The 27,903-nt window shown below is 44.6% G+C and overlaps 1 protein-coding gene across 1 annotated transcript in view; it reads right to left on the bottom strand.

Annotated features, from left to right (window-relative positions):
* Positions 1-22,751, bottom strand: part of SLC2A12 (solute carrier family 2 member 12) — a 481,869-nt gene extending 459,118 nt beyond the window's left edge. Inside the window, exon 1 of the mRNA XM_078649211.1 lies at positions 22,460-22,751. Within this exon, the coding sequence (XP_078505337.1) occupies positions 22,460-22,559 (100 nt within the window). The 5' untranslated portion in view covers positions 22,560-22,751. The remainder of the gene's footprint in view (positions 1-22,459) is intronic.
* Between the last annotated feature and the right edge of the window lie 5,152 nt (positions 22,752-27,903).

The following is a 27,903-nucleotide window of genomic DNA, read 5'->3' as shown; positions in this document are numbered from 1 at the left end:
CATCTGAGACAATTTGGGCTTTTAACTCTCCCTATTGTATGTAATTTTGTTCTCGGATAAGACGCAGCCGTAATTTGATTGCCACTTCGCGTGGGTGCATAAGAGCGGCCTCCCAATCTATGTCCTCCATTACACCAGTGGTCCTTTCCCAGTGCGCCCGGAGTGGACCCAGTTTGTTGAGTAGCGTTTTATAGGTGGACAAAATGGCTTTAGCAAGGATCTCCTCCTGGAGGAGTCGGCTTTCTAGTGGGGCATATTCCGGTAGCGCCACTTTGTTCAAACCCTCAGCTGCCCATGCATGTTTCAAACGGTGATATGTGAATGCCTGTGTGTCGTGGAGCTGGTATCTAGCTTGAAGTATACTAAATGGGGCCAACACACCGCGATCCAGGACATCTCCTAATTTAGAAATGCCAATTAAGTCCCATTGCCTAAAACCTCTCCGTTTCCCTATCTCAAGTAGCTGTGTCCCCTCCCACAAAGGAGTCTCACTGGTATATTTGTGGTCCCACCCCATCTGCCTCTCACCACCTTTCCACACCTCAAGCGTCCTCTGGGTTGCCTGGAGCAATCAACACATCACTTACCTCCATAAATATAGTGAAGATACGTATGCTTTCTAAATTGTAACCTTTCCAATCTATACGCCGGGTGATCACCTCACGCATGAATCCATTCATTGATAGCAATTAGGTGGGAGGCTATATAATATGCCCTTAATATCTGGAAGGGCCAAACCTCCGTTATATGGATTTCTCTGTAAAGTTTGGAGTGGAATACATGGATGAGCCCCATCCCATATGAGTAAACGCAGTTCATTATCAATATCTTTGAACATTGCGTCCGGAATCTTAGTGAAGGTGTTCTGCAACACATAGAGCAATTGAGGGAGAGTAACCATTTTGTACATGGCAGCTCTTCCCATTAGGGTTAGGAAGAGTTTCCTCCATCTCTCAACATCCTCCTGAAAATGAAGGAATACCCGCTTATTATTACAAGCTAGGCTAGTGGCCACTTCTATAGTAATGTATAAAGGCCGAGATAGGTAAAACGGAAAACAACATTTACAACACAACCATTACATCGCACTACATTCACAATGCAGTCGTTACATCACAACCTCCTTTACAACGCATGTCACTACAACGCATCCATTACATGTCACTACAACGCATGACACTACATCGCATGTCACTACAACGCAGGCATTACATCGCATGTCATTACAACGCATACCATTACAACGCATAGTACCCCTACACTATCCAACACTTACCCTGCTGTTACACCCCCTGGAGTTAGAATAGTAATTTTTACCCCTACACTATCCAACACTTACCCTACTGTTACACCCCCTGGAGTTAGAATAGTAATTTTTACCCCACTATCCAAGACTTACCCTACTGTTGCACCCCTGGAGCTAGAATAGTAATTTTTACCCCTACACTATCCAACACTTACCTTAAATGCAATGTAATGGTATGGGTTGTAATGGTATGCGTTGTGAAGGTATAATGCGATGTAATGGAATACGTTGTAAGTGTAGTTTTAAAAAAATCATTGTACTGGTATGCAATGTAAATGTATGCATTGTAAAGGATGTTGCGATGTAAAAACTGCGTTGTAAAGGCATGCATTGTACGTTGTAACGTCATACATTCAGGTAAAACCCTCTGTTGACAACTAGGGTATCTCTGGGGCTGTACCATTCCCCCCACTGGGTATAAAGTATATTTGGTCCAGTTAATTTTATATCCCGCATGACGCCCATAGTCAGACCCCCCAGGATATAGCAGCATGGATTAGCAAATTTAGCGGCACAAATATGGAAATTTAGCGGCACAAATATGGAAATTTAGCGGCATTTTTGCTGCACTTTATTTTACTCATAATCATTCATTCTCAGCCTTAAATCAATGGAAACTGTTTTAGCAGCGTAGTCCGCTTTGAAATAGGCAACCTGGGATATGGAACAGAGGAAGCAGCCCACAGGTGAAGGCTGTTATCCCTTGGAAATGCAATCCTCCATTTGCTTTAGTATAGGTTCTGAGACGCCCAACAAAGATGGCCTGGTAGCATCCCATAGGAAATGGCATTCCAGAAGCTACCTTAGTGAAATTAAATATTTGCCTAAGATCACACAATGTGCCATGTTACAGCCAGCTCGGAAAGCCAAGGTCAGGCAGCCCAGGCCAAGGTATTTCGAATGTAAGCGGCTGGACAACTTCTGAAGGTCCCCCAACCAGGGCCGTTCTGGGAACGCAAACTAGTCCTGGCAATTATGTCTGATTGGCCGGGGGGGGGTGAAGAATGGCTTGGATGTTTGGCCTGGCTTTCTAAGAGGTTCTTTGTACTGTAGTTGGATGATGAAGTAGTTCCTCCTACAGCTGGAACACTCTTTGGAGTAGCTGTTGCGCTTTATAAATAGCTGATTGATTGATTGATTGATTGATTGATTAACTAATTGAATGCCATGGATGTTGACTTAACATGCTCTGTTATCCGTCTGGTGCAACTACAGCTGTGCCCAAAAATGCAGGAATGAAAACAATGCTTCCCTTGGATCATAAATTCAGTATGCTACTCTGATAAATTCAATCATCCATAGAATTTTGGAAAATCAATAAAAGTACAGAGTTTATCACAAATAGTGTAAAACAGCAGTCAGCTAAGCATGAACAGTTATATTTATTAGTTGCATCTCAACACAATAAACACAGCGAAATGTGCTTGATCCACAGAGCCATTTGTGCCTATTGATATATACATGAAAGGAAATGTGCTATTGTACAAAGGCACTGCCTTTTGACAGTTCACAGTTGAACCCACTATACAACTCTGATTTGCACAAGGGCAAAACGGATTTCACAAAACATTCACAGGATTGTTTCTGGTAATCTGCACCTAGCACAGTTTTCTAGTCATATCCTAGCAACATATTGTGCGAATTCCAAAAACCTGTAAACATCCATGCAAACGTCAGAAGCAACTACAAACATCCACAGACACTTTTATCTGTGAACAGGGTCCTGAATTTCAAGAAAATCTAAATCACTGACAATTATAAATGGCCACTTGGTGACACAATGTGTATGCTCTTGCATGAAGGACAATTAGTAACACAAAAGAAATGTGGTGGAAACTGTTTCATAGTCATTTCTCAAGGGTTCAGTCCTGCAAAGCTCCTTCTTTGCAAGGTCCAAACTTTCAATTATTGAGTGACGTTTCTGCTGCCTGGACAACAGAAGCATACTGAACCACGCGATCCTTGACCCCATTCACTTGCCTCAGGATGAATTAATTTGTTTGCGTCTAAATGGCCTGGACAGCCAGGTATTCACAAAATTCAACTCAAGGTGGGAATTAATTTTGGCCTTTTCCATGTAGTGTAATGGCAATGCTTGCAATTGTATTATAAACTATGAGGACACTGATGAGATGATTGGCACCAACCTCCTACCCCCAAAAAAACGTCAGGCTGCTCAAAATATTGTAGATGCCACAGCTTGCATAATCAAGTAACCATAGAAAGTACTTGCACACTCCAAGCAAAAATCTGCTTCATTCTCTTTCAGTCTACCTGCTCTCTTATAACAAGTCCACTAAAAAAGGTTGATGTAAGCTATGTTTTGCTCTTAGTACCACACTTCTTGAAACTGCAGCAGAAAACTGTAGTGCAACCACAATATACACTTTCAATAGATACTTCACTGTAGCTATGACTCCTTGTATAGATCAATATATTCTGGCCTGTACTAGGTAACTGATATTCTCACACGCTCCCAGATTGATTTGGTCTGAAATCCCGCATGAAGGCTTGCAGCTGTTCTCTGAGAAGAGAGAGAAATCAGCTATGGACCTCTCTTCACAAGAGATGGGACTGTGCTTGCCAGAAGACGACATTATTTGAACAAGCCCAAAAAGAAGAGAGCACCCTAGTGTAGAAGGCCACAGTGTATTGAGTGCGTGCCTAGGAGACAAGCTCCCAGCAGCCACCATGAAGAACAAAAATCCATATAATCTCGGGTGACGTGCTACAATATCATGCATCTTCAGTGCAACTAAATACCCAAACTAACCTTAACCTGTACCGTTGGGGAGCTGGATAACTATTTCCCAGTACCATTCTGTAACTATTTAAATTAATGATAAAGTTTAACTCTACCGTGACACTGTTGGTATCTGCACTGCAGGAACATTTTGACCGTAACCAGTATATTAAGAAGAGATAAAGGCAGCGAAAGAGTAGGTAACCTAGGGGATGCTTACTCACAACTATATCAGCCCCAAGGAAAAGAAGAATAAAACACAACAACCAGTTTCACTGGATTCCAACCGGTTGTTGGTTTCCATTGACATGTGACCTGAACAGCATACTGTTAAACCTTTTAATACATTTAAAAGAGCTTGGCCCTGTGCAGAAAAAATTATCAACTTAAAACATTGTCCAGTAAATAGTAAGTGTAGATTCTGAAGTTAGAAACAGTGTTACTAAAGGAGCTGGAATTGAATTGTTGCGAAACTTATAAAGATAAAGACACATTTCCCTATATTGAAAAATGTATTTAAGAAATTAAAGAAGCAAAAAAGTTCTAACTACTAAATTCGCTGTATTGGACATTGCAGCAACATCAACTTCTGAAATCGTTTTTAAAAAGTGCTGATTTTGCCGGCACTTTTGTAAAAATCGAAGCATTTTTACAAAAGTGCCGATTTCGCGGGCACTTTTGTAAAAATCGGGGCATTTTTACAAAAGTGCCGATTTCACAGACCGCGAAATCCTGGAGGGTCTGCATAGTCCTCAATGTTCCTGTAGGATTCGGGGAAGTGTCTCCGTGGGGTTTGTCACGTATAGCAGAATATCGTCTGCATATAAGGATATGCATTCTTCATCTAACAGCTGAGAGTCATCCACAAAACCACCCAGCCCTGGGAGGTCTCCAACCACACAGGCCAAGGGTTCCAGAATAAGAGCAAACAATAAAGGGGAAAGGGGACAACCCTGTCTAGTCCCCCCTTGGATCGTCCAGGTCTTGGAGAGAATTCCATTGACCCTAACCTTCGCCTCAGGTCTTTTGTAAAGTAACTCTACCCATGCTCTAAACTCCGGCCCAAATCCAAATTTCTCCATAACATGCCTCATGAAGGGCCAATGCACAGTGTTGAATGATTTTTCAGCATCTAGCGAGAGGAGCAAATTAACCGCTTCCCTATCGTGAACAACACCCATCCAATTGGCCACCCTTCGTAAGTTAGAACACGTGGCCTGTTTCTGCATTAAGCCAGAATTGTCTCCGTGGATCAGGGAGGTGATAACAGTTACAAGACGTGTCGCAAGAACAGTAGCCAGAATTTTACTTTCAATATTTAATAAAGAGATGGGGCGATATGACCCACAATCATCCAGGGCTTTCCCTACTTTTGGAATCACCACCACCGTTGCCATTCTAAGGTCTGCCGGAAGTATTCCCTCACTTTTGGCTGCCACAAACATCTTAAGCAAATACGAAGCCAGTATAGCACTGTATGTTTTAAAGAATTCCCCTGGGTGGCCATTAGTGCCTGGGGTTTTCTCCGCTTTTAGTTTACCAATAGCCTCCGTTACTTCCGTCAGAGTGAGATCGTCCTCCAACCTATCTCTCTCATCTTGGGTGAGGCAGGGGAGTTCAACCCGGCTAGGTACTGGGTTATTTGCGTCTCACTCGTCTGTGTCTGATGTGCGTAAAGTGCTGAGTAATATCGGGCAAAAGCCTCCCACTATATCCTGTGATGTGGTGTAAGTCCGGCCCTGTTCCGTAATGGATGTAACCTACCGCGACTCTTGTTCCTTCTTGTCCAACCATGCCAACAATTTACCTGTTCGATCCCCTGTCTCATATAACCTATGCTGTACTGCAAGTTGGTGTGCCCGTATCTCTTCAGTGACCAGTGCCTGATATTCCAGTTTAGTAACTGCAATTTGACGTAGAGTATGTGTATTGGATTTCAAGATCCACTAATCTACGTTCCAACTCCAAAATCTCCTGAAGATCTAGCATCTTTTTAAGGGCAATGATGTTTTGGGTTCTGTCGCGTATCACTGTCTTAAAGGCCTCCCAGAGGATTTCAGGTGATTGCATGGAGCCATCATTTTCTTTAAAACAGAGCTCGGTATCTACCTTAAGTTCTTTGGACACCGAATCATCTTTCAGTGCCCAGGCCCAGGCATTCAGGCATTCAGTCTCCACGTTGTGCCAGAACCTTTCTGTCTCTCCCGCACCCGTAAGTGGTAAATGGTCCGAAATACCTCTAGCCAAGTATTCCAATTTCTCCACCTGGTCGACCTCCCGAGCTGGGGCAAAGAGATAATCCAACCTTGAAAACACCCTGTGGGCCCCAGAAAAGTATGAGTATGTACGTGTAGATGGGTGAAGGTGCCTCCAGAGATCGGTGAGGCCTAGGCTATCCTGAAACCTCACCAATGCAGTCGCTTCATGCTGTCCTAGTCTCATCACCGTACGATCCAAGGAGGGATCAATCACATCATTGAAGTCACCCCCAATAATATGTGTAGTGGGGCCAGATTGTAAAAGAAGGTCTGTCAATTTATCTAGCGTACGCTGCTGAAGGCGTGGGGGCACATAAATACTACATATAAACCAGGTGAGGGTAGTGTTCTGCCCCCTACCTAAGAAGGAGCAGTGTAGACCCATCAATTGTGTTGCCTGTAGCAATATAATATCTGGTTTAAGCCTTTTAAGATAGCTAGAGACTAGGCCTTTTTTGATTTCGTTCCCTAGCCCATTTACGTTCCACGTCATCAATGTGTAGCCGCCCATAGCCATTGCAAAGGTTAGGCTAAAATTCTCTGTATCCCCCCACAACCCCATCCATCATATAGACAGTACTATTGTGCCTCAGTGTCAGTATTCGTGCATATTGGCTGAACAAAAATCATCCAAACAAAAGTACCCCCCTGCACTCAAGAAACAAAAAACAGAACATTGAATCATATACATTGTATCCCCATCCCACGCTCTGCAGGCACCCCCACCACCCCCAATTTCGTCAAAGTGACAACACTGGTGTAGGTAAACCACTCAGAGGTTTTTAGCCCACCCCCTTCCCTCACTCACTTAACTCCAAATAAAAATAACAACCCACTGTATACTTCCCTCTCTCGTGACAAAGGTTCCGAATATCTATCAAATCACAGGAATAATACAGTGTCTCTAAGAGGGCGTCTGGCCCCAAGTCATCATTCCTTCTCGCTGTTGCTTAAAGGCTGCTGAAGCAGAGATTTCTCGTCCGGAGGAGTCAAGCCCGAAGCCTCCAAAATTTTGAATTTGCTCCAGAAGCGGCTGTGCACCATCCACCACCATGGACTCCGGCATCACCGACTGATCAAAATCTACATTACTACTCGATCTCTGTGAGGTTTACAACATACATTCCAGTGCCGTATCATTGTCGGAGTCCGATATGGTAGTTTTCTCGTCTCTGAGCCTCCGAGATCTCGCCAGTGTAGCTTTGATGCAGGCCCGATGTCTGGGCACTCGTCTCCGTCGCTTTTCCTTAGGTTGTTCCCAGCTGGCACCTGGCAACCGATCAGCAGGCAGTGAAGCAGCGGAAGGCGACCCATGCCACAAGTGAGGCTGTTCCAGGACCAAGCCTCCTCTGGGGTCTGGAAGAAATGTGTGGTGTTCTGAGAAATAACTTTAAGTTTGGCAGGAAACAGCAGCATGTACTGGATCCCAAGAGCACGCAGTTTCACAGAATCAAAGGTGCTTTGCTGTTTTTGAACAACTCGAGAATATCAGGGAACACCATCACTTTTGAGTTCTCATATTCAAGGTCTCTGTCCTGAAAATTCAAGTATCGAGCACTCAGCGGGCGAGGGGGAGTCCCCAACGGCGGTCGGACCCCAGGCATCCTGTGTGCTCTTTCTATAACAAAACATGATGAAAATTGTGTCTCTGGAAGGACATCCTTGCGAAAGTTCAATAGAAACTGTCCCGCATCAGAGCGCTCCGCATTCTCTGGAAAGCCTATAAAATGCAGATTATTCAGTCGGACTCTGTTTTTGGCATCATCAACTATCCAGGCCACATCCTTCACCTTTGCCATTAGTCCAGCTACTTCTTTACTTGTGGTCCGCGAGGTGTCCTCAAGCTTCGAGACACGCTGTTCAACCTCCGTCACCCTTTCAGAGACTTTACGCAGGTCCTGGCTCAAAAAGGAGACCTCTGTCTGCACCTCCGACTACTTGCCTTTCAGGCTTTCTCGTGAGGCATAGATTGCCTGTAGTATCTCATCTGTGCCCGGTTGAGAGGGTACACCTCCCTCCTCCCCTGTAGGTGCCAATAGGACCTTCGCAAATCGATCCACAAATCGATCCAGTTTCCCTTGTGTAGTAGGTGTGGGCTCCTTATCCTTTGCCACCTTGGCTGAGCTAGTGACAGACCGCTGCCGCTGTGTATCTCACGTGAATTAGGCACCCACCACTGCCCCGGGGGGGATAAGTCCAACACCGTTTTCCTCGCACACCCACCAAGCTTGCCACATCACGAACAGTGCTCCAGGCAGATCATAGGGAAACTCCAAAGGGGCACCCTGCACCCCCACCAGTCCGGCGGCAAACAAACTGTCCACCACTCTGTTCTCCGATGACGTTTCTGCAAAGTGTAGGCTAGCGGGCTGATAGCGCCCCCTTAAATCAGGATGGAGGCATAACTGTATGTCACTTGCTTGGGCAGACTGTGACGCCAAACCACATCTGCTCTGTTCCCTTCGTAATGCGTGGCGTCTGAGCAGCAGCAACCAGAGCATCCCCGGAAACTACGCCGCCACTCGACAGGCCCACTTGCAAATCGCACCCCTGATCCAGGAATATTCAGCCTTTATCATAGTCCACTAGGGGGAGGTCCAGGTGTACACAGCATAGGGCATCCCTTCCGTTTACAGCACTACAAGGAGTCAAACTCAAGTGATTATTCACACCGGTCACTGGCATCCCTTTCATTCATCATTCATCTCTTCATTGCAGCTGAAGATGCAGGGAGCTGAGCATCTACAATGATAACATCGCCACGCCAGCAGAAGGAATCCATAGTGTAACGACCGCACTCCAGCGAAGGAGCAGAACAATATGCGATGACCGGCATGCCATTTTGGGGTGAATCAAAAGACACGAGTATCTAGGCATCTCACCCAACAGGGGCCCTCTTCTCATCGCCTAGCACTCACAAGGTCCTTACTGCAGCTGCCAGATGTAAGCTTTACCACTGCAGCAGATAGGCAGGGCAGCGTCCAGTAACAGTCTTCCCGACCATTGCCGGGGCAGTGCGTGTCTCAGAAATGTAGCCCTGCACCATCGCACAGCACCATAGGGAAACAGGAGGCACAGAAAGTTATTAGTCTCCCTTTGCAGGCTTCCTCACTGTAGGCGGCCCCCGCAGGTCTGCACAGCGGCCGCAAACCTCAACCAGCCAATGGCGGGGGGAGCCTCCAATATCCTCAGGAACCACGTGGGCCTCCATTCTTGACATACAATGTGTCATTTCCAAGTGTTAATGATGGAATGTCCTAATTTTCATTAATTAAATTTTATCATTTCATTTTATCAAAGACAAAGAGGTGATATTATGCTCTCTTTTTGTCAGAGAATACCAGTGTCCTTATTGCAGCCACCAAATCCCCATACTAGATTCCGTTAGCTCTTCTTGAAATGCTACCACTTAATTTTAAGCTTTAAATTTCAAGTTGCTACATACCGACATAGCATTTGAAAAAGTCAAGCTTAGCCTCTTAAAGTACATATACTTCAACATTCTACTTATTTATTTCTCTGAACAGTCGTGGATCCCCTGAGTAGGTGACGAGGACCAATGGTTGAGAACCACTGCTTTGTGCCTCATCCAAAACCTAAAAAGAAAGCATAAAGAATTTTTTATGCAATATTCTCCTCACTTATCGGAAAATTCTAATTGTAGAAACTTAAATTGGTCCAGTAAAAAGATACAAACACAAATCTCCTTTTCTGTACAAAGCTAGCCATCCCATCAATAACAATGATCTGGGCTAGTTGAAAGTTCAGAGACTCCAATAATGTGTAGTAGTGAGAAATTACCTTAAACGTCTGTAATAACGGAAACATAATGACTCAGAAAAGCCATTTAATGCTTCAGTATTTTGGCCAGAACCTCATCAAGCTAAAAGTTATTGTACTTGACAGGTCTTGTCCTGTGATTCGAACTTTCCCTCAAAGTGCCTGTTGCAGTGATTCCTTCCACAATTACTTCACTTTACCCCACTTCTCCCAATTTCACACCTCTGCTCATCAAGTTGCCCCAAATGCTTCTATTGGCTGTTTATTACCAACCTCACCTCTCAGATAGAATCATGTGTACTACCCAGAATCTCGTACTGCCTATCCCCATAATCACACTCAGTGCTAGATGAATCAAACACACACATATTATTTGAACTATATATACACCTAACCTCATTCACATCATGCTCCCCCAGTCTTGAGCTCGCTCAAATCTCCACCTACAAAAAAATGTTCCATCTGCCAAGTTTCATTCAGCGGGCAAGACTACGAATGGAGCTGGGTCTACAAAGACAATCTCTTTACTGCGAGGCCGACAATCTGAAATATTTTATAAGGACTCTAAAAGCAGGTGATAACACTCTTAAATTCAGCTAAAAGGCATCCTGTCCAGTCCTGGCAATCCCTGGAACACCCAGATTGAAAAGGCCATAAGAGTGTTAGAGATTGACAAGTCATCTCTCCTTTCAGTCACCATTCCATACTCGGCCTGGAAAAGCACCATCAACAAACAAGTCAAACTTTTCTCTCAGTCTATGGATCTGCAGGCTGTAAAGTCATCAACCATTCTGCTCCCTTTGAACTTGTCCTATCTTCCTGGGATCCCACAAGCATATTTCCGAGAAAATTTAAGCGCAGTGGCTCGGAAGAATATAATGTTTATGCGACTTCTAGGCCTGCACTCGATGGCCTTCAACAAATGGGCTCCAACGAGCGAGGGGGGCCTGTAGGCTGTGCAAATACCACTCTGAATCATGGCTGCATCTCCTGTGCTGCTGCCCGGCACTAGTAGCCCCCAGAAGGTCCCTCCTGAAACCCTTGTTCTTAAAATGGGGTGCTAGGACGTGCTTTGAGGCCTCGACCTTGTGCTTTACATCTACTGACATCCAAGTGCTCGCAAGGTGCGGTAAATTTGTGAGACTTTTGGACAATCTTCTATTACCTCCCTTGGCCGCCATGCCTTCCCCCCCTCCCCCTCAAAGACTCATTACAGACTTTTTCCATCCTTTGGCCCAGTACCCTTTGTTTTAATTATTTTTTATCAGGCTAAGCAGGCTAAGCACAGCAAAACGTCCATACAGGCAACTATAATGCTGTTCTTTCAATGAGCATACCGGTCTTTAAGCCTGGAAAATTGTTTTTAGCCCTGTTTTTATATGATAAATGTGCTAAAAGCTAAACTTTATAACTGAGCTAAAGTAGATTTTGTATAGCAATGGTTTTAAGTAACTGTGCTAAATTAATAAACTTGATACTAGTCATTCACATCACACTAACTACCACAAACCCTCAAACTACAGAACGCACATTTCAACTCATGCTCATTAACACTCACGTTGCAGTACTTCATGAACTACACATCCTAGACCTCATTATCGATCACAAGTTTGATAAGCGTTCATCTCTGAAACAAGGTTCACCTACCCATCCTCACACATCCTAGATGTCCTTCTTTCCACAGGCTACAGTATGCATTATGTGGGCCATGCACAAAAGGGAGGAGGCCTCAATGTCGTCCATAAGTCCTCCTGGTACTACAACATAGGTAAGCAAGTAACACTCAACTCCATGGAGCAACTGATACCCCATTTTTCCTTCTGTACCTCAGACTGTCACCATCCATCTCATCTACAATCCTCTTGGGCAGAACAAGTACTTAATTGATGAATTCACAGATCTCCATCTGACATTCTAACACTTCTCTCTTGGGTGACTCCAACCATCCAGACAACACAAACTCAAAAAAACAGGAGACACTCTCCTTAACCTCATCGTCACACTCAGTGTGGTACAGCATGTAACACAATGAAAACACTCCAAAAGCCACATCCAGAACTTTGACCTTGTTTTCTTAACATCACATACAATCCAAACCACCAATACCCCTGGACTGGACCGATCACTTTGCCAACCCAATCTCTCTTCTCAGTTTCCTATCAACAAACCAAGGTCAGCTTCAAACAGAAGACCAACTGTTCAGATCCTTCTAAGACATCTGCATAGAGAACTTGAGGCCTGATATAGAAATCGATTTAACAGTCACAAACTTCAAATTCGAGCAACTGCAACTGCAAAATGCATTTTTGTAAATGTACAAAACTGAAATAGACATTCAGTAACACGTTACCAAATTGCAATTTTGTTTCAGGCTAAATACAGAATCAATATTTGTAAGGTGCATGTAAAGGGCGTCCCTTCTAAATACCGATTCTTTAACTTACGTATTAATGTTTGACCATCACATTCAAATTGGTGGTAACCATTTGCAAACCTAACGAGTCCCCAAGGCACCCCTCCCTATTTGTCAATGTAGGCAAAAACATTTTAAGAGCAGGCAGAGGTCCATGGTACCACTACTGTTAACCCTGGCATCCTTAGCATTGTTTCCCCAGTCTTTTTTGTTTCTGCCTCATGTATTTTCGACTGTATGCTGGACTTCGTTTTTGCTGATGTTTGACCTTTCAGCACTTTGCCACTGCTGGTCAGTGCTAAAGTGCAAGGGCTCTCTGTGTAAAATATGACTGGTTATCCAAGATTGCCATATTTGTAAGTCCATAGTAAAGTGCACTGTGTGTTCCCAGAGACTGTAAATAAAATGCTGATAGTGGGCCTGCAGCACTGATTGTGCTACCTGCATGAGTAGCCCTGCAAACGTTTCTCAGGCCTGCCACTGCGGTATTTTCAAGTGCAGTTTTAAAATGCCATGTTGACCGGGCAAGTGCACCCACTTGCCAGGCTCAAACATTCCCTTTTAATACATTTAAGGCACGCCTAAGGCAGGCCCAAGTAGTAACCCAACTTCCAATACAGTAAACTATCCCAAACTCACAGCACCCTGGAGTCTTCAATGAGATTCACCGGCAATGTCCTACACTGATTTGCCTCCTACCATTCCAAACACGACCAAGTTGTTTACATGGCCATCTCAGGATATCAAAAAATCCCTATGATCTGCAGAGTGCCCCCGGTTCAATACTGTCCCTGTCATCTTCAACTTTTACATGGAGCCGCTTAGTGCTCTAATCACAGATAACATTTACACAAACAAAGTAACTCCTCGACTCCTACTCCTTAGCAAATGTGAAGAATTCCATTGCTGTGAGTAAATAAAGCACTTCACGACCTATCACTTTCACGGTCATTGTGCACTTTTCATTAAATACAGCGGATCATGATAATCAAATTTTTTTGCATCTATTTCATTACATTCATTTTTGATGAGTCATGAAAAGTTAAAAGTTTAAAATGTGTTCACCATATTTACATAAAACAAGAGATTGAAATAGTGTCCGTCTCCTTTGGGAATATTCACAGTGAGTGTAGTGATAGAACATATATTAAGACTAAATAAATGCAGTAATATACCAATATCTAACAACTTTTTTTTAATATATTCCATTTTGCAAATACAGTATCTGAACCAGCCCAATAGTTTTTGAGACAAGTGGGAATAATGTCATTCACATTAGGTAAGCCCATTAAGGAGTTATTACAGATTCAACAAATCCAGCACACCAGCCTTGTCGGAAGGATATCCACCAAGAGGCGAGGGATCGAATGATGTCAACTCATGAAGGTCAAGAAAAATGTACCTTTGGGAGGTCGTTTGGAATGGAACATCATACAGAGGTTAATGATCTAGGAATAGAACGCCCACACAGTATCTTTTATATTTTTGAAGTTTGACTGACTACAACCACAAAACAATTCTGGTCCTGTGTTGCCTCTTCAAGAGGTTTGATTGTCTTAAAAAATGGTTAGAAGTGCCATCTCTTACAAAAAATATTTCCTTGCACTCCTCCTGCCCCCTTTCGGCTCACTTGCAGGGTCAATGCTAACTAACTGACAGAACAGCTATCAACATCTGCACACAGAACTGCTCGCCCAGGCAGATATACTAATTTATTCCCATGGCAGCTGAGGTGTGTGGCACAATGGGCTAAATAGTCATTACGGGCAAGCGAGGCAGTAGATGCTTTCTTCTATTTACTCTGACTGAATGTGCCAAGCACACAAAAGGGGCATTAGACAAACTGCCATCAAAAGATGTATGTGATTTGCACCACAACCTTGATATCAATACAGAATATGCTATAGTGAAATACCCGTCTATTGAACTGGTGAGCTGAGAAATGTCAGGCAGCAATGCAACCAGTTTTCGGGACTTATAGGGCCTGTGGCATTTCTGACCGTGGGTTGCCTAGCGTGCCACAGTGTGTCCTCATCAGCTTTAGACACTGCCACCACAGCTGCCAGAGTGCACCGGGAGTACCTACAGGCTGCCTAGTGATCCATTAAGTTGACTCACCCCGCAACTAGTGTACAATAGCTATTCCGCACATCACACATCCAACACACTTTCCGTATGCCATAATCAGCTTCTAAAAAGTACCTTCCACCCAACAACATTTATCACACACCACCTTTCAAAATCTACTCATAATTTGCCTTGCTCAAACAGAACACGGTAGACAAATTCACTGACACCGTTACACAGATTCCCTACACCCCCCAAATCGCCTCCGCATTCAACCCTGCTTTTTACAATTTAATTTTGGGGGACAGTTTTATATAGCACCAACATCACCTGAAGATACAGGTGCACTTTATATTACCACCAGTTACTTTATACAAGCACAGAAGTAACAAATCATCTACACATTTAAACCAGCTTTTCCCAATTGTATTTCAGAGTCAGATTTGTATAGCGCCAGCATCACCCAAAGGTACAGGGCTGCTTTATATGACCAACAAGTCACAACACTTTTACTGAGATTCTTTAGGCTATATTGTACAACTGCTCACCAACTTAAAGCTTACCAAAAAATGTATACATTATTAATCACAAAGGCGAAACCTAATGCATTTACCAATGCTTGTTGATTTTAGTGCCCATTTTCAGTTTTAATTTCAGGTCAAGAATGGAGGCACATACTATGTTGACTTTCGTGCCTTTTAATTCAATTACAAGTAGCTTTTTTTATAACAGTAATCCAAGAAAAACTGATAACAATATAGAAGAAACAATACTCTGCAAATTAGGTGCTGGACTACCAACTGTTAAAACAAAAGTGTCTCATTATCCCCCTAAATACATAGTCCTTGGGTCATCCTGCAGTTAGTTAAGTTAACTGTGTTAACTAGGTTTATTCATTACTTACAATGTTCAGGTAGATTTATTAGTTTACACTGTTTTGTTTTCATTATATTCCATGCCAAGTTTATTGATTATTTGTTTCAGTTTGTCACGTGCACTGTTAATCAAGATTTATTATTTGGTGTTTATGTTTTTCCTTCTGATTTATTATGTGGGGTTTGTGTTTTTCCTTCTCAGTGGTTTCTCCTTGTGCTAATATATTATATGACCATTTGGGCCCCTCTGTACGCTTGGTAATAATAGCCTGAGGCAGGTACTGGGATGTGTGGCATGCCGCTAAGCCTTTTGAATATCTCTGGACTGGTTCATTTAGGTGACTACTCACCTGAGTCATGTGTGTCTTCTGTCACAAACTACAGGTTTCCTCTGAGATCACTGGTGAGTGTGCTGAGGCTCCATGACAATTCAAAATTTTTCAATTCTGTTTATTTTCCTTTGCCTTCAGCCTCACGGCCCACCTCCCTTTTTTGGGAAAACAAGCCCTTTCATCTGGTAGAGGTTTAAAACTCCTTCAATTCCCTTAAGTGTGGTTTTATTAAGATCCATGACAATGTTTGTGAAAACGAAAAAAATCCTTACTGGCTCATTAATAAACAAATAATAAGATTTCTTTACAAAAAATTGCCACACCTCAGAGGATGATATTGAAGCGTGTGAGGAGGTTTTCAAGGATATTTCAAAGCAAAAATCAAACTCCTCTGTAAAATCAGTTGTGAATGTTTCCATGGAAGAAACTGTTCGCTGAACTGTTAAAAGTGAGAAAAAGGATTTTTGGCAAAGACCCAGCTAGCTGGTGGCAGCAAGTACAATCCTCCGACTTCAGCCAATAAGATTCTGGATTTTTCTGTAATCAATTTTTCTGTAAAACCACTTAAAAATATGGTCAAAAACCTTTTTCCTATAACAAAATGGGGTCTTTGATTTTTAGCGGGGTCTTCAGTCAGTATGCTTTGACTACTGTGGCAGTGGACCACCTCTAGACCTTATTTTGGTGAGGAGTTTTATATAGCACGAACTCTACCCAAATGTATCAGAGCGTTTAACATGAGCACCAGTCGCATTACAGATTGACACTATCATTTTATTAGGCACAGGGAGATTAAGGGCCATATGTATCATAGTTCCGTTTTGCGAATTCCAAATAGCGATTTTTAAGGAATCGCTATTTAGAATTCGCAAAGCGGTATGTATGTACAAAATCGCTTTTTTATAGCGATTCCTTACCATTTCTAATTTGCGATTAGCAAATTGCTAATCGCAAATTACCCATTAATTTCTATGGGCCAGGAGGCCCATAGGAATGAAGGGGCAATTTGCGATTAGCAAATTGCTAATCGCAAATTAGGAATTTTTTCAAGGGTGCAGGGGTGTCTCAAGAACACCCTGCTGCACCCCTGAAAATAACATTTGGGGGCATATGGCGCACATACATGCCCTAAGGGCATGTATGAGCGTCATATGGCACCTTTGTTTTTTTTTAAAAAAGCTTTTTTAAAATAATTCACAACTTACCACCAACTAGAACTTGGTGATAATTTGCGAATCCTTATAGGCATTTTTGGAATATTTTTTCTTTGATACATTGCATTTAAGGAATCGCAAAATTTGCGATTCCTTAAGTGAAATCGCAAAATAAGGAATAGCAAATTTTGCGATTCCTTATTTTGCATCAAACATGTTACATACATACCATTTTGCTAATTAGCATTCGCAAAGGCCGAAATTCGCAGAATTTCGGCCTTTGCGAATGCTAATTAGCTTGATACATATGGCCCTTTGTGATTTGTCAAGAATCCCAGGATGTTGAGCATCTCTGCCGAGATCCAAGCCAGGTTCCCCAGCTTCGAGGTAAACTGCTCAAGCCGTTAGACGACATCCTCTCTTTGATAGTGGTAAAAAAGCAATGCTAAAAAAACAAACTGTAACTGAAAATGTCACATCTGATGAGGATTCTAATGACCCTATTTATTCCCCTGACACAGATTCAGATAATCTAGACTGATCAGCAGTTAATTGGTTTTAGTCCACTCAAAAGTAAACATGTCACAATTCTTGGAGGAAAAAAAGAGGATAACTCACATCATGAGATTTATGTCCCAATAAGGGAACCTTTGTTCAATTTTTTTCATCCTCTTTCATCATATTGGACAACTATTCACAATGTGCAGGATTATGGGGCAGATGTATCAAGCATTGTTGCATTCGCAAATGGGCAGATTCTGCTCATTTGCGAATGCAAAAATTGCTTTTCCGATGCAGCAAACCTAATTTTGCGATTCCGAATCGCAAAATGGGTTTGCGATTCGGTATTAAGAAAGGGTGTGTTTAGGGCGTCCATTCCTAATACCGAATCACATCAGTATATATGAATGTTTTGTGACCACATTTGCGGTCGCAAATCATTCTCATTTTACCACCTACTTTAAGTAGGTGGTAACCCATTCGCAAATGGGAAGGGGTCCCCAAGGGACCCCTTCCCCTTTGTGAATGTTTGTAAAACCATTTTTAAGAGCAGGCAGTGGTCCCACGGACCACGACCTGCTCTTTAAAAATGAAAAGAAATCTTTTTATTTTACGGAAAACAGGCTGCTTTACAAAAACAAAAGATTGCTTTATTTAAAAGCAATCACGGACATGGTGGTCTGCTGATATCAGCAAGCCTCCATCCCCGTGATTTTTGCCATTCCTAGGGGGTCGCAAATTGCGACCTACCTCATTAATATTCATGAGGTAGGTCATTTGCGATAGAAGACACAGAGTCATTATATCCAGCTGCTGCCACTCTGATGAATGGCACACCAAACCTGCAGCAGAACAAATAACATTCAACACATTACAGACACAGTTTGTCAACATCTTTACCCAGCATAACACACTGCAAATTTGAACTACGTACCCTCATGCAAGCAACACTTCACACTGCAGTGCGCCACACCTGGCATACACAAGAAAACACTAAAGTCTTCATTAAGGTGCCCACACCCCCTTCATCATCATGACAAAAATACACCACACTCATTCATTTCAGTTTCTAGAAGGCACTGCAAAGTGCTATGGAGTCACCTCTTGGGGGCAGATTTATGAAGGCCTTGCGCTGCCGGTGCGTCATTTTTAACATGGGAAAAAGTGACGCACCGGCGGCGCAAGGCCTTCATAAATCTGCCCCTTGGGGTTTAGTGGCATATCAGTGCGGATTTAGCAGGAGGAGAGGAGCTAGTGTGTGGAGTCTACGCATTCATGACAATGTTCTCTAGGGTGGTACTGACATTTGAAAGGGTAAAAAGCCTTAAACCCTAACTAAGAAGTGGGCTTGTAATTGGTGCGATATTTGCTGCAGATGAACAAGCCTGCCTCCACCTTATCGAAATTTATTGGTGTAATAAATTTCACTCAATTGAAAGTTTTTACATGATACTGGGTCATAGCATGTGAATTTTGGCATATTCACCGGTGTATTCACAAAAGCTATTTCTTTCCCTGATAAATATCAGCAAGTTATGTCCAGACCAAATGTATCCAGGACATGGGATTTTTATTGCAAAACTAGAAATTCAGATATGCAGTACCAGGACGTTACCACACATTTTATATTTTAAAGACCAACTTGTGAAGCGCGCCTTAGTCAAAAAGCAATCACTTGAAAGTCTATGATGCCCAGTGAGTAACGCTAGGCTTAGACTGCTCTTAGTGCAAGTCCAGTAAAATTAATGGAGTCCAAAAGCATATGATTCAAGATACTGATTTGTGAGTGAAACTGAGTCCGACACAAGACAGACCGAGTGAAATACCAGAAAAATACTCACCTGCATCAATGACATACCAAATCTTTCCAACTTCTCACTTGTGCATTCCTGAAACCCTTGATCTGATTTGTGAATTGGGATAAAATACAAAATCCAGAGTGGCCCAGAGCTCTGAACCATTACACAATTGGAACAGCTATACAAATACCAATATCTTAAACCAAGACGAGCAGACGGGGCATGGCTTGTAGTTGTGAAGTTTTCTAAACGGGATAGATGGAAGGGCGAAGACGAGGTTAGTGGTAGCATGAAAAAGCTGCAAAAACCCTGGAATAGCATAGTGAGTTTCAATATTATAATTAACTAGCACCAAAATCTTGTAATTGCTCGGCTATTACCAGTATACTGCTTATCATTGCCATCACCTCAAGGGGTCACCTATATGTCCATTGGTCGAACTGGGTTTAAAAATGTGCAACTTGAACTCTGCCGGAGTGAGCAAGGGGTCAACGTATTGAAAAATGCCCTCCGTGATTCAATAGACATGGGGGCATTATGATATAACTTTTGTAACCTGTCCGCACCAGCAGACCATGTCGACCCTACAGCTGCATGCCTTAGGTTCTCTGAATATAGAAAGCATTATGTTAGAGATCACATTTTAGCCCAATCCTGGGCCCTTGATTTGCTTTACTTGCTACAAAACATTCAGAGCTTGATTTAGAGTTGGGTGGCAATAATAACGGAAAATCTTCCTATTTCTAAAAGAAATGGTGAGGCTTAGAGAACATTCACCTGCTGAATTTCTGCACCTTTCTATCCCTATTATGAAATTTCACCAGCGAATCCTTCGCCGGATTTAGCATTTCCTCCAGAAATTGTTGAATTTTCCATCACGGAGCCTAAAAATCTAGGGATTAGGACTTTCTCAACAGATATTAGAACATTGGAATGTTGGGTGCTCCATTGAAAACAATGGAGTACTCCGGGCTTATAATGGCTGGTATAAGCCTGGAGCTAACATTCCAATGTTTCTTTGTTCACAGCTCTGGCTGTGAACAAAGGCTTCAGGGAGCCTGAGGGGATTTCAATCCCCTCACGCTCCCATAAGGCTTTGTTCTTTATTGTTAGAACATTCTGCCCTCTAGTGGCAGACTGTTCTAATAACCTTATAGCCCTTCGTAGCTGAGCTATACCGGCTATTAAAGTCCCTCTCCCTTGTTAAAGGCCCTCGCCTTCGGCTTGGGGCCTTTAACGCCGGAGATGGCCTTTAATAGCCGGTAAAGCCCTCTACGGCGGACTATAAGGCTATAATATATATCTTCCATTTTAACATTCATGTTTCAGGGCCATAGAAAAGGATCTGCAGTTGTCTTGTACAAGAACGTATGTCTTGCGTTAACTTGGCAAAAAGTATGAAAAATGACTTTGTTACCTCTTAGGTATTTTCAATGGAATATATGTACATAGATTTAACTGTTTCTGTGTTTCCAATATTAGTATATTACCACCCATACCTAATATCTTGTTCTTTTATGTTTTAATCTTGACGTGCCAACAACTCTATTGGCATATTTTAGAGAAAGGTGCCTTTTAGAAGACAACCCTCACTTTTGATTTCCAAACCCTGACCCTAAAAGCAGCCCACACTGGTAGAACACTCAAGCAATACTTTCTATAAATGTTACAAAAATGTTGTTGTTTTTAGTAATTTATAATGTGTATAGCTTATAGTTTCAGAGATGGTGGGCACTCAGCAATGTCCTTGGGAGCTTAGATGTATGTATTCTGAATTAAGTCTGGAAAGAAAAAGTAACAAAGGTGTAAGATTTCTATACTTATTCTCCTGCCTCCCAATCTATCTCAATTTGCACTTCTTTTCACACTAATAAGTATGTATGATAAGCATAAAAAAAGAAGCAAAATCTATTCTTTCCTGTACAGTTGGGCAAACAGTACATATAGTAATTCCACATGGATCCAGGCAAAATGTATCTATAGTAATAGCCTTTCATGTATTCATGAATCTAGGCACAATTTCCTTATAGCAATGGCCATGACGGATTCATGGATCCAGGCACAATTCACATATAGTAATATCCGTTCGGAGATTGATAGTCCAGGATCCTGCCCCTGATGCTGGACGACAAGGCCCTCCACTCTTTCATAGATTAAGTGCCACACTTTCAAAGCATAAACACACTTTTCAGTCTTGAGAATGAGGATGGTGATGACTTCTAGGCTAATTTCATCTGCTGTTGCGGATGTCAAAAGACGGCAGCCCTTTTAGTCTTTGCTGGTGTATTCCGAGGGCTTGAAGTGCTGCACCTTTGTGCTTTGGATGCTTATGGAAAGAATGAAAGAAATTCGAAATAAAGGATAAAGAAACACTTTTAATGGAAAGTTAATGAACGCCATTTTGGCAAATGACCGGAGTTGAAATTTGCCTCACTAAAGTAGAATCAAACTAGCATTCCCATGGGCATCTTATGCACTAAACAGAACTTTTGAGGATAACCTCCAAGAAGGGGTTTCACCTCAGAAACAATTACCAGTCTATAGATATTCAAATTTTAGAGGGGGACGCTTAGTTTTAAATCCTGTGATAGATATCAATCAAAAGCTCTAAAATCACAACAAAAGACCTTGCTCGCTACACCCAGATAAAACAATTCAATTTACTAGCAACTTATGGTCAACTTTGCTTTTCCACTAATAATCAGCTTAAAATAGAAGTCCATAAATTGGAATAGAGAAGACATTAATTAATTCAGTTAGAATAAATATAATCCTTCCATCCGATTGGCAACACAAATACATCGATTTTTCTAATTTGTATATTTTCATTTCTTTGACGGAGCCAACACAAGTGAGAAATGGAAGTTTCTTGCCCGCAGGAAACAACGTTGATTTGTTTGCTTTACAGCGTGGCGCCTGGCTGCAGAATTCGCCAGAGAGCAAGCAGCATATTGTTACCAATTTAAATCAAGTTGCCAAGAATCAAGTCCTCTGGGTGCCCCAGGCAGCACTGCATAGCGTCCAGCAAACATAACAAAGGACGCAATTAAGAAAACAATAATAATAGCTCAGTTACACATTTTTAAAAACAGTGCTATATTGGCTGGGGCCTACAGCGACAATGTAGAAAAAGCCACCCATGGGATACCCTAATGGTATGAATCATGAACATGTACATACACGGCGTGGTAATAATACTTCCAAAATAGCAGGTATCATGTGTCGCCATACCTGTATGCTTTGGAAGCGGATTCAAGCTATTATCATTCCCAGCTTCCCACAGGTGCTGTCCCTGCGGGTTTATGTCAACACTACTTTGCCCAGACGCCATTGTCTTATGAAGGAGGTACACTCCCCCCTCTGGTCCCAGGCTGGGGTGCTGCTGGAACTGGCCTCAGAGTACAGTTAGTTCTCCGTTGCGCAGCGCCCCTCTGCGGCTCATGGTTCCACCTGCCTTTGTCTGGCCGACGCTTCTGGGCGCTAAGCGCAGAGCTCAAGTCGAGAGCCAACGGGCTGTGTGAACAACTTTCTTTCCCTTTTCGAAAGACTTTGCCCTTCGCTGGTGACACAGCCTGATCTATTCTTAGCGGCCTATCAGAGCTGAGTGGGCGGGACCTCCAGTAGGCTGTTTTATTTTGTCTAGAGAACACAAATTGTATAAGGCGCTGGGCATTTACATTCCGAGCGGATTTAAACCGAGAGCTAGAATTGCTGAGCACCTTTTCAGAAAGGAAAAAAAGCCTCGATGGGATTTAAAATTCACATAACGTTAACAAAATGGAAGGGCGGCATGTTATTAGGTTTTTAAGCTCTTTTTAAAGGAGCCCTTTCATAATGTACAAGGCGAATCTGAGGCAGAATTGTTTTTCTAAACATTTCTGACATTCATTGGCAATGCACCAATGACCTGCCTGGGCAGCTGCATCAACATTTTAAAACTTTCTGTTTTTTGCACTGGAAAGTTGTCCTTAAAGTAGAATAAATAGAGGTTTGTGCTACTTTCTGTCAAGAGAGCGTCCCATGGGTTGTACTTGAGTGTTCCAATGCTACCTCCCACGTTTTTTGACGCAAAGCCAGGGTGCCCAACATAGTCAGCCCTGGCGTTGCGTCAAGAAATAATACCTCTTTGAGGCAGGCATTAAGTAGGAAAAATGTATTCATGTCTTAATACAATTCACTAATTGAATGTGTGCAACATTATACCTCACCTATCCGATGTGTACAATTTAAATAAAATGTCAAAGCTTTGGATTTCGTACTGAAACAATACCTTTGCAATACAAAACCTATACTAGATCTAACAGTTGGCGCACCAGCTGGTGCCCGTTCCGTAGCCTCACCCCTGCGCTCACGCCGGCAGGCGTGAGGGCGTCCAGATAATAAAGAAGTGGTACAAAAGGGGGTGGTGATGGACGGAGCATCTGAACCAATCAAACACTCACACCCAGTCAAAAGATCTGGGTTTAATCCATCACCGTTCTTTAGCCCACTCTGCCACCCCAGTTCAGACATGGCTATATGCAAATCAGTCTGACCCTGGGCTGAAGACGGCTGGAATGCCAGAAACCGGTCCTCGGAAGCTTGTTTCCGGTCCAGGGAAGGCATGGCTTGGCAGTTCGGGCTGCACTGTTCCCATGAGGCACAGGGTCAGACTGATTTGCATATAGCCATGTCTGAACTGGGGTGGCAGAGTGGGCTAAACAACGGTGATGGATCAAACCCAGATTTTTTGACTGGGTGTGAGTGTTTGATTGGTTCAGATGCTCGGTCCATCACCACCCCCTTTTGTACAGATAATAAAGAAGGCGGCGCTGCAGCGGCAGTCCGCGTACTACCACACAAGCAAGTCGGCGTATTATTTCATCGCTGCGCGCACCTAAGCAATTAGTGGGACACACAGCGGGAAGGCAGACCCCACCCCGGAACACTGGCGACGAGGGCGGAAAGCTCAGGTGTGCTTTTGGTCCACAAAGCACGAAAAAGGAGTGTAGCTGGCAGCACCTGTGCTGCTGAAACCACAAGGCCAGCACCTGCTCTGCTGAAACCACGAGGCCCTTCCAGACCTCTGCAGGCTCATTACACATGCCCTACCTGGCGTGGCCCCAACCCTGTGGTAGCAGTTTCCTGGCGGCAGAGGCAATATCCCTAACTGCCCCCTGCCCCATTCGCCCAGTGGGCCGCTGGTGCCACGTGCGAGAGAAGGGTGGAGCACACAAAACCCACAAGGAGTGCCACAGAGAAACCCTGGGACCATTCCCCAGCCTGAGTGAGTACCCCACGTTTACCCGCAAGCAGGCCTGCACGGCGCTAAGCGCAGTTGCGCCAACTCCCGTGCCCGAGGACCGCCCGCCAGCAGCAAGCCTTCTCGCTAGGCCGCCAACCTGTGCCCACGCCACGCAAGATGGAGGATCAGGACAATGGCGCCCAAGCCCCGGTGCCGGCAGTACCGTATCACCCTCCCTCTGGCATCCTGCCTCCTTTCCGTGAGTCTGCGGACCCTTCAACGGCCGCGCCACGATGGCAGACATGGCTTGGCCGCCTAGAGAACTAGTTCATCGCTATGCGGGAAAAGGATGGAGCAGTGAAATGCTCACTTCTACTCCACTATGCAGGAGAAGAGATCTACCTTCTGTTCAAGCATTTACCAGACACAGGCCCACCGACGATTATGCCGCGGCGGTCACGGCCCTGAACACCCATTTTGATCCCCAAATGAACCCTGACTTTGAGCACTTTAAACTAAGACAAGCAAAGCAAAGGGAAGGCGAGTCTGTTGACGCTTTTCACGCACGGCTAAGGGAGCTAGCCGCAATGCACCTCATGGGCGACGGTGCCGCGGAAGAAATCAGAGCCCAGCTGATCCTTGGGATACGCAGCAAGACCGTACGTGGCCTCATATTAAGGCAGCCAAACATACTAATGAATGACAACCTGGTGCTAGCCCGTTCCCATGACCTGTCGGCGGCGCGTGCAGAAGAGATGGACGTAGCTTTGATGAGAGGACCAGAAAAGAGCATCAAGGAAAAGACGGAAAAGGTGGGCGCAGTTAGGACAAAAGACAGGACCCACAGGCCGCGAGATCGTCAGCCATAGACCCCAAAGAACCCCTGCGAATACTGTGGGTATGAAGAACACCGCTCACAGTTGTGCCCGGCACAAGGGAAGACATGCACCAACTGCGGCATCGCAAATCATTTTGCATCAGTGTGCAGGAGAAAGATGCAGCGTAAAGAAGGGAACAGGCCTAAACCAGTGAGACGGATGGTCCGCCAGCTGTCGCAGGTCTCGCTATTTTCGTTGTGCGGGCAGGCTGGTGGCGGTGACCAGCATTCGGGGATTTATCGGCGGCGTGATTATAATGGAGCAGCGTGATCCTGCACCGGAGCTGCGTGGTTCCAGGCGGCTTCCTGGGGACAAATCACTGCCCTGCCCATGGATCCAAAACGTGGATGGCACCTGGGAAGCTCCGCTGCGTAGGCGGCATGATCTCTGGTGTATGGCTGCATCGGAACGGACTGGAGGACATCGAATTGGGTGTGAGTATCCACGCTCCTGCCTCGGGATATAAAAGTGCTGATTGGCTCATTTGGTTAAAGTCTAACGTTAGTAGCGCCAAGGTCGCCGGTTTAATCTCCCTATCATCTTGTTAGAGGGTTAAAGCACGTTCTTTGCTGTGTGGATTACTCGGGTTGGGCATAGAAGGAATGGTTTTACGGCCAGAGCTCCCGTCTTTGAAGCTGGAGAGCCAGGTTCGAACCTCAGCATCGGTTCATCAACTGTGATTCTGGGAAAACACAATCTCCCCGTGCTTACCAAAAATTATCAGGGCTCTGTTCGATCAAAGGGTAGGGTTGCATGTTTGAAAGTTGTCCTCCACACTAGAACCCACCGGCTATCAGGAGCCTTCCGCCTTCACCCTTTCCTCTCCCAGATGCGTCACATTGATCGAACTAAAACAAAGGACTGGGGTGCAGCACAGATTATTAGCTGAAATTATTTCAATCATTCCAGCCATTAAGTTTTGTTTCCCAAGCGACTCCCTTAGTGTGATTGATATGATATATTTACAGCCTGGCTGGTTAGCTCAGGTGGTTAGAGTGTGTTGCTGATAATGCTAAGGTCACGGGTTCGATCTACGGGCATTCCCTATTAAAATGGCGTTTGACCCATGTATTTATAATGAGTCACGACGGATTGAGGATGATGGCACAGAGCTTCTCACAGCAGGGCTGTTATCTGTGTGGCGGTACTTTTTAGGTTTCGCTGGAGGGCGGAGCTCTTAGCTCCGCCTCCAGAGAAATCTCTTGATTTCAGTAAGGACTCTGGAATACGCCCCCCTGTCCCATTGGCTAGCTCCATAAATGGAGGCTAGCCATTGGAACAGAGATCTGTCCGTCAAGGCAGGACCAGATTCGGGGGCGTTCCTGAGAATTTTTCCCTCTCCACCCTTTTCGCATCGTCATTGGGCGGTGGGCGGAGTTTCGTTTTTTTTTTTCTTCTGGGTTTGTTGTTGTCACTCCATGCCGACCACGGCCGCCGGAAGAAGTCCAGGTGAGTGCCCGTTCCTTGCCCCCCCTCCCGCTTTCCATGTACCGTCCCCCCCCCACCCCCCACCCCCCCCTTCCCTCTCGCTGTTCGTGGGCCCGCAAGTTCATTCATTCCCATGTTTTCACATGCAGATGAGTCATTTCCTGTGTTCCCAGCTGCCCTCCGTCCGCCTGCTGATTCTGCTCTCCTCTGCCTGAGCTGTGGCACTCCGGTGACGGGCGCGGGGCGGGTTCATTCCTGCGCAGAGGAGCCTCCTGCTGGAGGGCGGCTGTCGGGATAGTTTCGGGAACAGCCAGCCGCCTCCCATTTCCCAAGTCCGAGCCCCGCCCGCACCGACGAGCCCGAAAGACAAAGCGGCGCACGGGATCGGCAAGGCACGGGCGCTGTGGCCGTGTGACCCATCGCCAGGTAGGTCGACGCCGCAGCTTGGGTGGGCGTCTGTGGGGGCGGCGGATGTCCTTTGCCGGGCGGGGTCGCCCCTCTCCTCTGAAGCCGAGCCGCGTTGCATCCACCCGGACATCTGTGGCCGGGCGGCTCCGCTTCCGCCGCCGTTGTTTACTTCCAGTTGGCTCCGGAGTCCCGTCCCAGGCTCGGAGTCGGGGTCCCGGGTCAGCAGCTTCACTTTGGGTTAGAGATGTCACAACTGTGGTTAAAGATGTCACTGGAGATGTCGTGACGAGAGATGCCATTAATAATGATTAGTGCACAGATGCCGCTGATAGCGATGACAGATGTCACTTATCACCTTTACAGGAGTCCCTGACAGGGTTTAGAGACGCTGCTCTGGCAGTGTAGGGGAATCCGGCCCTGGCAGAGCTGGGGTTCGGGCTCCGCCCCTTTCTCAGCCTCAACCCAGGCTGCATTTAGGAGAACCCCCCCATGGGCACATTTCCTGTGGACGTTTATCACGATGCCTCTGCTATGCCTGCTTGTGGCGGGCCTCCATTAATAAGCATTACCACGTCACTTTACCTCGTATGCTGATCTGAGGTTCTCAATGAATATTGCATAGATGACATTTTGCTATAATGTTGGCATGCATTTGCGCCCGCGCTGCATAGGATGAACCTTGCTAAGAGCTTAGATCATGACGAAAGATGCGTTGTCTGGTGTCTAAGCAGCTGAAC

The sequence above is a fragment of the Lissotriton helveticus genome, chromosome 6, assembly GCF_964261635.1.
Source record: "Lissotriton helveticus chromosome 6, aLisHel1.1, whole genome shotgun sequence".
Lineage (NCBI taxonomy): Eukaryota > Metazoa > Chordata > Amphibia > Caudata > Salamandridae > Lissotriton > Lissotriton helveticus.
Note: the sequence above shows the minus strand (reverse complement) of the source record. Positions and strands in the feature narration are given on the sequence as shown.